This window comes from Ammodytes marinus (genome assembly GCF_949987685.1).
Source record: "Ammodytes marinus genome assembly, chromosome: 12".
Lineage (NCBI taxonomy): Eukaryota > Metazoa > Chordata > Actinopteri > Uranoscopiformes > Ammodytidae > Ammodytes > Ammodytes marinus.
In genome coordinates, this window is record NC_137216.1 from 17,169,021 (window position 1) to 17,181,053 (window position 12,033).

Sequence of the window (12,033 nt, forward strand, 5' to 3'; positions counted from 1 at the left end):
CCAAAGCAAAAAGACATTAACATAAAAATGGCAACTGGAAGCCTCAAACCAAGTAGAAATACAGATACTACATTTGTTCTGAATGAAATTCCCTGTCAAAATTGTCCTTTGCTGGCAATCTATTACTTTGTCGTCATGTTTTGTGATGGATTTTATTGTTTGGATGTATACTGCATGTGGAGTTTTACATGCAAATTATTATATAACAAGTGAGCATTTAATAAAAATTATTTTAATAGTTTAATGATTCACAAAGGCAGGAAAATAAAACTGTATATACACATTGACAACTCCTATAAACTGAATGACACAAAAAAATAAAAGTAGACTTTTTACATATGAAAATGATCAAATACTTTTTCCTGACTTTTTAAAAACATTAACAACCCAATTAATTTTTTTAGGATTTAAAAAGACAGAAAGGCAGTGAGTCCCTGTCACAATGTTCACCAGAACACCTGTTCTCTCAAGGGAGGGTTTTTTAACGTTGCCAAATATTCGATTTACAGTAAACCAGAAGTTGACTGTGGTCGCAAATAATGTATTAGTACTTATTAAGTTAAAAGTGATTTAAATGCTGAGAGCGGTGCTTCTTGCTTACATTAGTCCAAATGCAGCAAGAAACTCATTGCTTGTTGACTTTTTTTTTAATGTTCCAATCTTAACGGCGTGAAAGAGAAATAAACTCCTTCCTGACGTTCGCCAGGAATGCTGCTAGGTTATTGGTCTCCTGAAGCCGACTTTCCAAGGATGGCAAACACTCGATCACGGGGTCACTCGACACAACTGTAGAAATGAAAGATTTAGGTCAATCTTAGAGAAATCATTTACAATCGCAGTTTTAGGATAAAATTGGTGACATCATATACTTATTATCCTTGTCATTAAATTCTACAAAAAGACCAAACCCAGCAGTGCATTAGCCTCTCTCTGAAAATAAGACTTTTTCCGATAAAAAAATATCTTTAAAATAAAATACCCCCCCCCCTCAATTTAGTGGCTATGGCGATTTGTGACAATAGGAAATATTTAAACTGTAGCTTTGTCTATAAAATGAATATTGGTTAGTCAGTTTGGTACTCATAATTTCTGTGTAAGTGTGTGTGTGTGTGTGTGTGTGTGTGTGTGTGTGTGTGTGTCTTACTTTGGTACGAGGAATAATCTTTAAGCCTCATTGTGACAACGTAAATGCTGTCCTCATTTGAAGGGTTGATGTTCCGGAAAATAAACTGCAGTTGTTCACCTTTAAAAAGGACAACAACAAAAAAAAAATCTGTAAATATGCTTCAGCAATCACTGTTTTTCACAGTAATTATTGTGGCTGTAAAGCAACTATCCTCGTTATACCACTTATTTTCACCAGTGGGTACCATTGGACTTAACTGTTAGTTATTTCTAAACATGTGCTAGTGTTTTGCTAGAGAAATATTAAAAGCAAAAAATGACTCTCTGAAAATGTCCATATGATTTGGTTTAGTTTGGCATACCTTTTACTGATTGTGTTTGGATTGTGCGTATCTCCAACCCCAAACTATCCTGAAAGACCACTCTGGATTTCTGAAGATTCCTCAGTCTTTCTTTGTTAGCTTTATATTTAGAGTCAATTACTGAAAAGAGAAGAACGGGCAGGGATCAGTTTCTACAACACCTGTCCCAAATAAAATTAGTTGATTTCCTCCATTTGTTTTATTTTCACAACAACTTACATTCTTTTCTCTTGGCTTGTTCCTCTTTGAGTTTCTCTATCTTCTGGATGAGGTCTTCTTTCTGCATGTCCATCTGCCGGATCTCAGTCATCACTTCAGAAAAGGCCTGATGTTTCTCTTTAAATAAAGCTTTCTTTTGCTCCAAGTCTGGGACACACACATGGCATCAGTGCAAAATATGTCACAAAAATAAATAAATACATACACACACACATATATATATACACAATATATAATATATATATATATATATATATATATATATATATATATATATATATATATATATATATATATATATATATATATATATATATATATACATACTATATATATATATATATATACACACAATATATATATATATATATACACACATACAAAGGGCCCAAACAAAGTACTTAGTACGTATGCATGATTATACTTTCTAGAGGGCCGACATTTCTGTATTTAAAAACCTTTTTTTATTGATTTTATGTAATATTCTAATTTTCTGAGATTTTGAATTTGGGGTTTTTATAAACTGTAAGCCATAATAATCACAATTATAACAAATAAAGGCTTCACATATCTCACTTTGCATGTAATGAGTCTGTATAAGATATTATTTTCACCTTTAAAGTTGAATTACTGAAATAAATGAACTTTTGCACGATATTCTAATTTTTCGAGTTTCACCTGTATACCTACATATATAGTTTGCATGAGAACATTTGGAAATATTCAGCACATGGAAACAGTTTAAGTGGTGATACAAGAACACACACAACTACAGCAGCGTGTTTGTCACATGTGTAAAAGGCACGGTTGTGATGGTTTGTAGCCTTTGAGCATAAACTCACCTCTTTCGAATGTCTTTATCGACTCAAATAGCATCTCATCGTCCTTTTGTTTCTTCAAACATGTATCTGCGCCAGTGGAAAAGACAACATCAACTCTCATGATAATTACTATAACAATGTAGGGGTGGGAATCTCTTGGCACCTCACGATTCAATTCCGATTCAGAGGTCAACGATTCCATTCAAAATCGATTCTCAATGCGTCTCGATGCAAAAAATATTTTTTTACGTACACATACCCATGTGTGATTTTCAAAAATATATTTATATACACATCTGAGTTTGCTACTCACTTCCTACTTTTGTGATGATCATTAAAGACAAACAGATGAATTACCTTTTCTAATATTGTATTAGAGAAAAAGCTTTTCTTGTCACAAATATGACTCTCTATGAACAGTGCAATAATCAATGCAGCTTGCATTTCAACACAATATGGAAGTATGTAAACTAAACAGATTCAGTTTTCTTTTCTTTCTAATCTTGTAAATCACATTTCTATAGGATTTCTATTCTATTATCTATTATTTTCTATGTCATTTCAACACATTGTACAAAAAGTATGGCAGGTCATGGGTTTGCTGCTCTCAGCCCTTTTGTAGCCACGTTTGTAAACAACTCGCACATGTTTGGTGTGCATGCGCAATGGCGCAGGAAGTACTAGTATAAAATTATATATATATATATATAAATTTCAAATTTTCTGATTTCAGCTTCTCAAATGTGAATATGTTCTGGTTCATTTAATCCTATTATGACAGTAAACTGAAATTTCTTTGTGTTTTGGACATAAAAATACATTTGAGGAAGTCAACATGGGCTTTGGAAAATTTATAAATTTTTCACCATTTTCTGACATTTTACGGGCCAAAACACAAATCGATTAATCGAGAAAATAATCAACAGATTAATCGATTATCAAAATAATCGTTAGTTGCAGCCCTAGTTGTGTGTGTAACTGAATAATATCCGGAGGTTATTACAAATAATAATAATCTGAAGCAGAGCCTATTGTGGCTTCATAACAAACTGCAAGAGAGCTTTGTTCATAAAAAGCATCACACATACATCAAGTATCAACAATTTAGCTGTAAAACATGGTCTGGCCATTCATAAGAGAAGGGTTTCATTATTTTTAAAGCCTAACTAATCGTTAGTGTTTTGAAAAAGTAATGGCTGTGTAAAACCACACAGGTCATTCAGTAAGTTATTACACAGTACTATACCATGCAGTATGATTCTTTTAAATTTAACCAATTTAGAGACATTACGCTATACCCCAAACAAAGTCTTATGCTATGATGAAATAACAGTAATTTCTCAGTTGAACAGTTTGACGTGCTCTATATGTCAAAAATACAAAAGAAAAGGTTTTAAGAAGCAGCTAAAAAGGGCTGTTGGAAAAAATGGACTGAAAATAATTTTTGACAATGTTAAATGTTGTAACTTTATTGTTAAGGTGAAGTGAGCGATATATTTAAAATTTTTATGTTAATATACATGTTAAATCGTCTATATTCATACAGTGATCACTTATATAGTGTGCACGCTTCATAATAACACAAGTCTCTCAGTCACCCGTTCTGCAGGTAATCGGCAAATACATTTTTGGAGTATCCCACAACCTGATATCCAATCAGAAGAGAGACCGCTACAAACCAACAAGTCTCAATGCCGGTGCGCACGCAGAGAGCGACAGAGGGTGTTTATGCGCCTACAATGGCGGAGCAGGTAAAAATCCTTCCAAATCTCTGTTTTGATGGTTTTTATCATGTATTATCGCACTAACAGATCTGAGATGATGATGCTAGATGACTCGCTGCTTGAAGAATACAGTGCATTAATGTGATGACGTAGGGACGAGGGAGGGGACTGCTAACTGTCTGCAGTCACTAACAGGAAGTTAGCTAAAAGTACCATTTCGCTTACTGAACCTTTAAGTGAAGTGTAAGAAGAGCACATATTGTCGAAAGGAGCCATTTGCAATGCAACAACTAATGTGGATGTGGAGCAAAAAAAACACAAGACTATTTCAAACATACCCCTGGCAGACTTCAGAAATTGTCTTTGGGACTGGCAGGACCCTGCAATTGCATCAGTTGTCTCCCCAACTGTTTTGAGATGTTTGTTGTGGATCTCCTTCATTGCATTGTCAAACTCGTCACCGATTTTTGGATCAGTGATGGACGTCATGATGATTGGATGTCAAATAATCTGCAATAAAAAAAATTGAAACAATGTGCACAATGTTCATGTTGTGCACTAAAGAGAACGTTATTCTCACCCTACATCAAGCAGAACCAATTCTTATTTGGGCAAACTGCTGTCTAATGTGACTGCGGTTAGAGAGTGAATAGGGTTTGTTGTTATAGTGCTTACCATGTTTAACTTTCTAACATAATCAACCTTCCTAACTTTAAGTTGAAAGCTCGAAGACGTAAAAAAAAAAGATGAGATGAGGTTATGTTATGTTCAAGGTCAAAAGGTCCTATGGATGAAAGCATAACAGCAAGTGAGATGCACTGTCAACAGACCCATCTCACGACAGCCGAGCAAACTCCATCCGCCGAGTTGGGATTGTTTTTTACAGCCTGCACTTCCATGACAAGCTAGCAGTTAGTTCTTCATCTTCACAGTAAGTTTGACATAGACTACGTAGTTCGAACTTAGCACTGATAAAATACTGTACATATTTCCAAATGACGAAACACGTTAACGTACAAATAATGCTTCCGTGTCCTTGTAATGGGTGTAAAAGAGTGGTAAACGTAAGTCTTTCAGCCCAACCGGCAACATAAGCAGGCTAAAGCCTATGGGCAAAGCTAACGTTAGCTGGGAAACATATGCGGTTAGTTAGCCACAGCTTGCCCAAAACGAGCGTTGCTTACGCAGGGAAATTAAAACAACTGACTTGTTTGCAAATTGACATTGGATTAGTTTGTTCGTTTTAATGTTGGCGCAATGCTCACGTGTGTTAATGAAAGGCTGTTGCTTACCTCTTTCTGAATAAAGTGTTGTTGTTGTTGCTGCTGCTGAGCCAGACGTTATTTTCAAAAATCCGCGGTCTCTTTTGAGGAGGCGGGCTCTTCTTTGGCTCTCTGGAGGCGGGGAATAAACACCGGAAATTACGTTATGTTTATTTTTCTTCCGTTTACAAATCATTGAAATAACACTTTTTGTAATTTTTGCCTTTTTCTTTTTTATTGTGTTTTATATTGCGTAACTTGAACATAAACCGTGTTACCATTAGATTCAGAAATTTCCTGCTGAACACAATTTAACTCGGATTCTGCTGTATGGTGATTTCATGCCACCTTGTGGTGACTCTGAGTAGGTTCAAATGGGCCCAAACTACTAAGTTCCAAAAAATAGAGTATTTTAACTGTTAATGGCCATTCTTAACATACAAATGGAAAGAAAAAAACATGGTGGTGATTAATCCATTGTATAACTATGCCAGATGGACTGTGTTTTTCTGTAAAGCCTAGGCCTAGTAGTGTGTTGTAGGAAGCCAATTATAAGTTGCTACGTTCACTGAGAATGAGAATATTAATGAGGCTGAAGGGATCCAGAGGATTACATGGGGCGCTGTCTCTCTGTGTACAATGGCTAATATGTAACAACTGTAAAAGAAAGCAATGGTCTGTAAAACATCTAGGCCTAATGGCACTGTCGGAGTGCAAACAGTTTGTGTAACGTCTCTTAAAAACGCTGAGCACTCAAGACTTGGGAACACATTGTTTTATTCCTTGTCGGTTCAATCTGAAGATCCGGCAGTTGTTGCCATGGCTCCATTTAATGATGTATGATGCCAGGTGGAGATATAAAGCTATCTTTGGTGTGGATAGGGGTTCATGTTGCTTTGACTGGTGCTGAAGAAGCAGCTGTTGCACCGTTGGCACACAGAAAAGGAACCTCAGATGGATTTGGTCTATGGCAACGGGGTGCTGTTTATACAGCACCTCCAGAACAACTACAGGGAATGCCAAGACTTTCTCAATTTCATGTCAGCCGTGGGAGACCCTCGCAATATTTTCTCTATATATTTCCCACTGTGGTTTCATCTCAGTCATAACGTGGGCACCAAGATGATATGGGTGGCTGTTATTGGAGACTGGTTCAATCTCATTTTCAAATGGTAAGCCAACTCTGGGGTTCATATTTAATCTTCAATATCATTTTTGCATATGCGTTGACTTTAATCCGATACTTGTTTTTCAGGATTATGTTTGGGCAGCGACCTTACTGGTGGGTACATGAAACTCACTTATACCGCAACTATTCATTCCCACATTTGGAGCAATTTCCCATCACCTGTGAAACAGGTCCAGGTTAGCATCCATGCAGGATATTTGAACTAAAACCATTAAAGTAATACTGTCTATAGGCACTGTCAAACACTTTCTTTAATGGGTCTATGCAGGAAATCCATCTGGCCATGCCATGGGCTCATCATGTGTGTGGTATGTGATGATCACCTCGGCCCTCAACTTCACCAGGCCTAAGTCAACTGTCGCTGCAATGCAGAGTTTCCAAAGGTAGGCATTTTTTTGTGTCATTACATAATATCTTTGTAGCTCCTTTGTTGTGGCCGTGTCTAAATATTTCCGTCCTTGCAGGTTTCGTGTTCTGAGGTCCTGTCTGTGGTTGGCTTTTTGGGTCATTCAGATAAGTGTTTGCATCTCCAGGGTTTTCATTGCAACACATTTCCCACATCAGGTCATCCTTGGCCTTTTGGCTGGTGAGTCTTCTTCTTGCTGCCGCTGTGTTGTTTTGCCAACACGGTAAATGCCATAATTATTTATTATGTTTTTTTCTACCATGCGTAGGTATCCTGGTTGCAGAGGCATTTGATCACATCCCCTCAGTCTACAATGCAAGCTTGAAAGTCTACGTCCAAACCAATGTTTTCCTTTTCTCCTTTGCTGTTTGCTTCTATCTGATCCTCAAATCGATAGACGTTGACCTTTTGTGGTCTGTTAGTAAAGCAAAGAAGTGGTGTGCTAATCCGGATTGGATCCATCTTGACACCACACCTTTTGCTGGTCTGGTGAGAAACCTGGGAGCTTTGTTTGGTCTAGGCGTGGCAGTGAACTCACAGCTGTTCATTCAGAGCTGTAAGGGGAAGAACGGCTACAAAACCAGATTCAAACTCATGTGCGTGACGGCAACTCTCACTTCTCTGCAACTGTATGACCTTATCAAAGTGCCCACGCACACTGAGGTTCTGTTTTACGGTTTATCCTTTTGTAAGAGTGCTTCAGTTCCACTGGGCGTGGTCGCTGTTATTCCTTACGGTGTCCATTTGCTGATTGGAGAGGAGGACAGGAAGCTATCTTAGATTATGGAGGACTTGTTTAGTTCTGTAACTTTGTTCTCATCCCTTTTAATTAACAATAAAGGATTTGAAATTATTGGTCTGTCTTGTCCACAGTCAAGTGGATACACAATAGCAACTGTCAAACTGTCTTTCGCATAAGCACTGAAACTGCAATGTATGTTGAAATAAGTTATTTTGCTTTGTTGGAATAGTATTTTTATGTGGGCTGATTTTATGTGACAAACATAACAGAATTTGACGTGCAGCTTATTCAAGATTTTGTCTTTTATTTGTGTTGTTTGTTTTACATGTACAGTATAACAAACTGTAGAGTGTACAGTGTATTTGAAGCAGTAATGGAATCTTATGAAATATTGTTGTAAATAAAACGTTTGTATCAATTTGGAATTCATTGTTCTCTTATTAAAAGTTCATTTGGAAAATTGTTTTGCATTACTCTCATTTGGCAAACACTTTTTTCTACAAATACACACTAGGTGCAAAGTAGGGTTCGGTGACTTTTTCAAGGACAATGTGTAGCCTACAATTGCCATAAAGGCCAAACACATGTTGCAGAACACAAAAGGTTTTGGAAGCTGATCCACTTTAATCATCAGATTAAAATAAAGACATTAGTATTGTTACATATGGCCATGTGTTTTGTTTGTGTGTGTCTGTGTACCATTCCCTTAGTTTGCCACTGATCTGAAGACTGACTTAAGTCATACTTTACCAATCAAATATCTTTAGAAGACAAAATGGCCTCTTTCTTATCAATACTCCCTTTCCCCATCAGTCAAGCATATTGGTGACAAAACATGAAGTTAAGATATGGTATGACTGTATATTTATTAGAATATGCATTCCAGCTCAGCTGAAAAAAAAATAAGCAAAGTAACGATCATATCACATCAGAGATTTTGGGGTTTTTCTCCAAGTGTACCTTATGTTGCAATATAGGAACCATAAACCAACCAAAAAATGAACATGCACATACTGTTTAAACAGCGCCAACATCAGCCGTCTCTTTGTGAATTTCACAACATCTTAAGGGTCGTTTAGTTTCTTCAGTCAACTTTCAGATTTTAAATTAGCCAAACATTAATGAGGTAGAAGAGAGTCTGTGATGTAACTTGATTAGTCAGATTAGTTAAACTCACCAGCAGAACCCATCTTGTCTGCGGTTGCTAAGCATCCAGTGGCACCAGAGGCCTGGCACTTCATGATGTAACCGTCCTAAGTGCAAAGGGTACTTGCTAAGCCAAGCTTGATGAAACATCTGTGTGTCTGCGTACTTTATTATGCTTTGGTGCTGAGGGGAACATGACATGGAGTCACTCAGCAGCTACTAGCTGTGGTGTGGTCTGCCTGTGTGAGACTACTCAGCAACCTACCTCACTCCAATTAAAGCTAAACATCAAAACAAAAACTAAATACAGGAAGAGCCCAAATGGAAACTATGATTAAGAAATATTGAGATTTCAAATTCAACAATTAAAAAAACTACTTCTAAACTCTCAGGGATGTATGAAATGTTACACAACTGGGAGTTCTCAAGACAAGGGCAAGTATAAAACCAGGCTCACTGGTGGACTCCTGTCATATATTTTAAAAAATAACATTAAAAAAGGGCCCCATACGGTGATCCATTGTGCAAGAAAACATGATAAGTTATACTTTAAATCTGGGTCACATTATGAAACTATTAACATTTAAACATTTCCATTCTAAGTGGAACAGTATAAGTAGACCAACTGTAAATTACACAAATTCAGAACATGAATTAGTTACAAAAGGAATTGCAAAACAAATAAATATAAAATACAGCTCAGTCTCCACCACATAATTAATAATAGACAACATAATTAATAAAACCTGATTCTTTAAAGCAGAAGATGAGAACAATTTCTACACTGTTAATACTAAATCATAAAAGTCTTCCTAGCGTTGATGTACATTCTCTATGGGCGTTGGATAAATCTAATGTAAGTGTGGGAATCATGAAGTAAGTCACGTGACTGTCACATGACCGGCCTGCCAATTAGGCAGGAAGCAATAAAAGTTTGCCGGTGTCAACACACTCCCTCTCGCTACTTTGCTGTGTGCACCTCGGCTCTCACCGGCCGTTGCTGCCTAGCGATAAGGACACACGTTTCCTCTCTTAACGGAGAGAACTGGGGCCAGTTCCGGCAGGTCACTGAACGTGACAAAGGGTTGCTGTGGCCAGTAAGAAGCCCCATTACGGAGTGGAAGTCCCTCACCCCTCCTTCCTGAATTGCTGGGCCACAGGCAGGACTAGTGTGTATGTTGGGGCTACTCATACAAAGGACCAGGCCAGCCACTGTTTTCTACTGTTTTTTTATATTTTCTTTATGTTTGTTTTATTTTGGTAGAACCCGTTAGTAGCTCTTATGGCTAGAATTTTGTGACTCAGATTACTCTCCTTCTACATTTCAGGGATCTCTGTACAAGGCTGGGCCCGTGGCGACACATGTCTAAGCTTTCTGTGGTGGGACTGCACGGTTTGACACTTTATGTATTGCTAAATGCACATTTCTTATTATTTACTTCTTATGTTACATATTTTGTAGATAGTGCATGTGTTTTCCCTTTTTGTTTGGTGTTGGCTTTTGTTGCTTTCGTTTCTTTTGTCCTCCACAGTGGCTATTCAGCGTGCACGCGCGGACCAGACCTTTTTTATACCAAAAGGAGAGTAATGCTGTCATCTGAGACGTCTACTATTGCATCCCTCTCTTAAGAGGGTTTTAATCTATAGTCTTCAATAAATAAGATATATTTTTGCACCAATTCATGCCTCCATCTCATTGTTCATGTTAGGGGAAGATACATCGGTAAAAACGACACACTCATAGCTAATGTAAACGGGTTCCTCCAGCCCATCAAATTGGAGGTGGCGTTGTCAGGCATATAAGGTAATATCTTACCTATGGTTACCACATTTTTGGCGTTGTCGGCAGGATAAGGTAATATCTTACCTATGGTTACCACATTTTTGGCGTTGTCGGCAGGATATATTAAAGGGGCATGAATTTCTGCATTTGTTTTGTTTTGCTTTCCTTCTTTTTTTGGTTGAAATAGAAACAGTGGCTGGAGCTGGACATCGGGACACAGATGCTGGGATGCAGATGAACCTGTAATGGGATCCAAGGGCCGGTGACAACAAATTGACTCCATTGTTGGATTCCCTGTATTCTGATAATACCTAACTCTGTGTATCTCATTTCTGTTGTTGTAAACCACCCTACAGAAATGAGTGTTGATCAGGAAGTAGAGGAACTTTTGGCTCTACGTGAAGAGGTACAGAGACTACGAGTGGCTAATGAGCAATTCGTTCAAGAAAGAGGTGCCAATTCAGGTGCAGGCACTAGTTTTGCTAGCACAAGTGCTAATGCTAGTGGGCTACCTCCCAAAGAAAATGTATATTCACCCAACCAGACTGTTGCACAATCTGGACGTTTGGTATTTATTCAGAGGGAGAGAAAGTGCCCCCAGCAGGTGCCGGACCACCAGACCAGTGGCACTCAAAATGCACGGGACGACCAGGAGGGACCTGATGTTGTAACACAGCATCAAATTGGAGTTTTTCCGAGCCGATCAAAAACTGAACTGGCAACCCTACAGAGCACTAACCCTGTTCTTAAAGTCTTTCTTTCTTTCTGGCAGATGGAAAAGCCACCAAATAAGGAAGAGCGCTCGCAACTCCCGCAGGCGGTAAAGAGTCTCCTTAAACAGTGGGACTGCATTATAGAAAGAGACGGCGTACTCTATAGGAAAGTAACTGACCCACATGGTGAGCCCTATATTCAACTTTTGTTGCCCACATGCCTTCACCAGGAGCCAACCGAAGCTGGTAACCCCTACATCGTCACCATGGCTGACGGCACTGGCAGTGTTAGACGGGTGAGTAGGACCGAGATGAGGGCGGCACAGCTGGAAGGTCTACAGTCGGTGCCGGTGGCGCCCGGGCCAGACCCAAGGACTCCCCATCAGGAGGATAGTCCCGGCAGCAGTGATGAGGAGGATGCTCTGCTGTGGATAAATGGGACATTGTCCCCTCGACATGCCCCAGATGACCAACAGGCTGCAGTCCATGGAGGTGATTCCATCAGACCCGGGGAGAGGCAGGAAATGCCACCAGCTCCTCG

The 12,033-nt window shown here is 38.5% G+C and overlaps 2 protein-coding genes across 2 annotated transcripts; one reads left to right on the plus strand and one right to left on the minus strand.

Annotated features, from left to right (window-relative positions):
• spc25 (SPC25 component of NDC80 kinetochore complex) lies at positions 1-5,597 on the minus strand. The gene is made up of 7 exons (XM_080038355.1): positions 5,544-5,597; positions 4,590-4,761; positions 2,549-2,614; positions 1,707-1,853; positions 1,488-1,607; positions 1,145-1,243; positions 1-786 (listed from the first exon to the last, which is right to left on the minus strand). Exons 2-7 carry the CDS (start codon positions 4,738-4,740, stop codon positions 662-664), a joined length of 708 nt encoding a protein of 235 aa, XP_079894481.1. The 5' UTR covers positions 4,741-4,761; positions 5,544-5,597; the 3' UTR covers positions 1-661.
• Positions 5,598-6,464: 867 nt separating this feature from the next.
• Positions 6,465-7,888, plus strand: LOC307258795 (glucose-6-phosphatase 2-like; the record flags this gene model as incomplete). The annotated part of the gene is made up of 5 exons (XM_080038447.1): positions 6,465-6,685; positions 6,769-6,878; positions 6,971-7,085; positions 7,167-7,288; positions 7,377-7,888. Exons 1-5 carry the CDS (start codon positions 6,468-6,470, stop codon positions 7,886-7,888), a joined length of 1,077 nt encoding a protein of 358 aa, XP_079894573.1. The 5' UTR covers positions 6,465-6,467.
• Between the last annotated feature and the right edge of the window lie 4,145 nt (positions 7,889-12,033).

Bases quoted from the DNA above. Each gene is read 5' to 3' on its own strand.
- spc25 (XM_080038355.1), bottom strand. From the start codon at position 4,740: ATGACGTCCATCACTGATCCAAAAATCGGTGACGAGTTTGACAATGCA. The intron at 1,608-1,706 runs GTAAGTTGTTGT...TTCTCTTTTCAG, and splicing joins ACAAGCCAAGAGAAAAGAAT to TAATTGACTCTAAATATAAA. The intron at 1,244-1,487 runs GTATGCCAAACT...TCCTTTTTAAAG, and splicing joins CCAAACACAATCAGTAAAAG to GTGAACAACTGCAGTTTATT.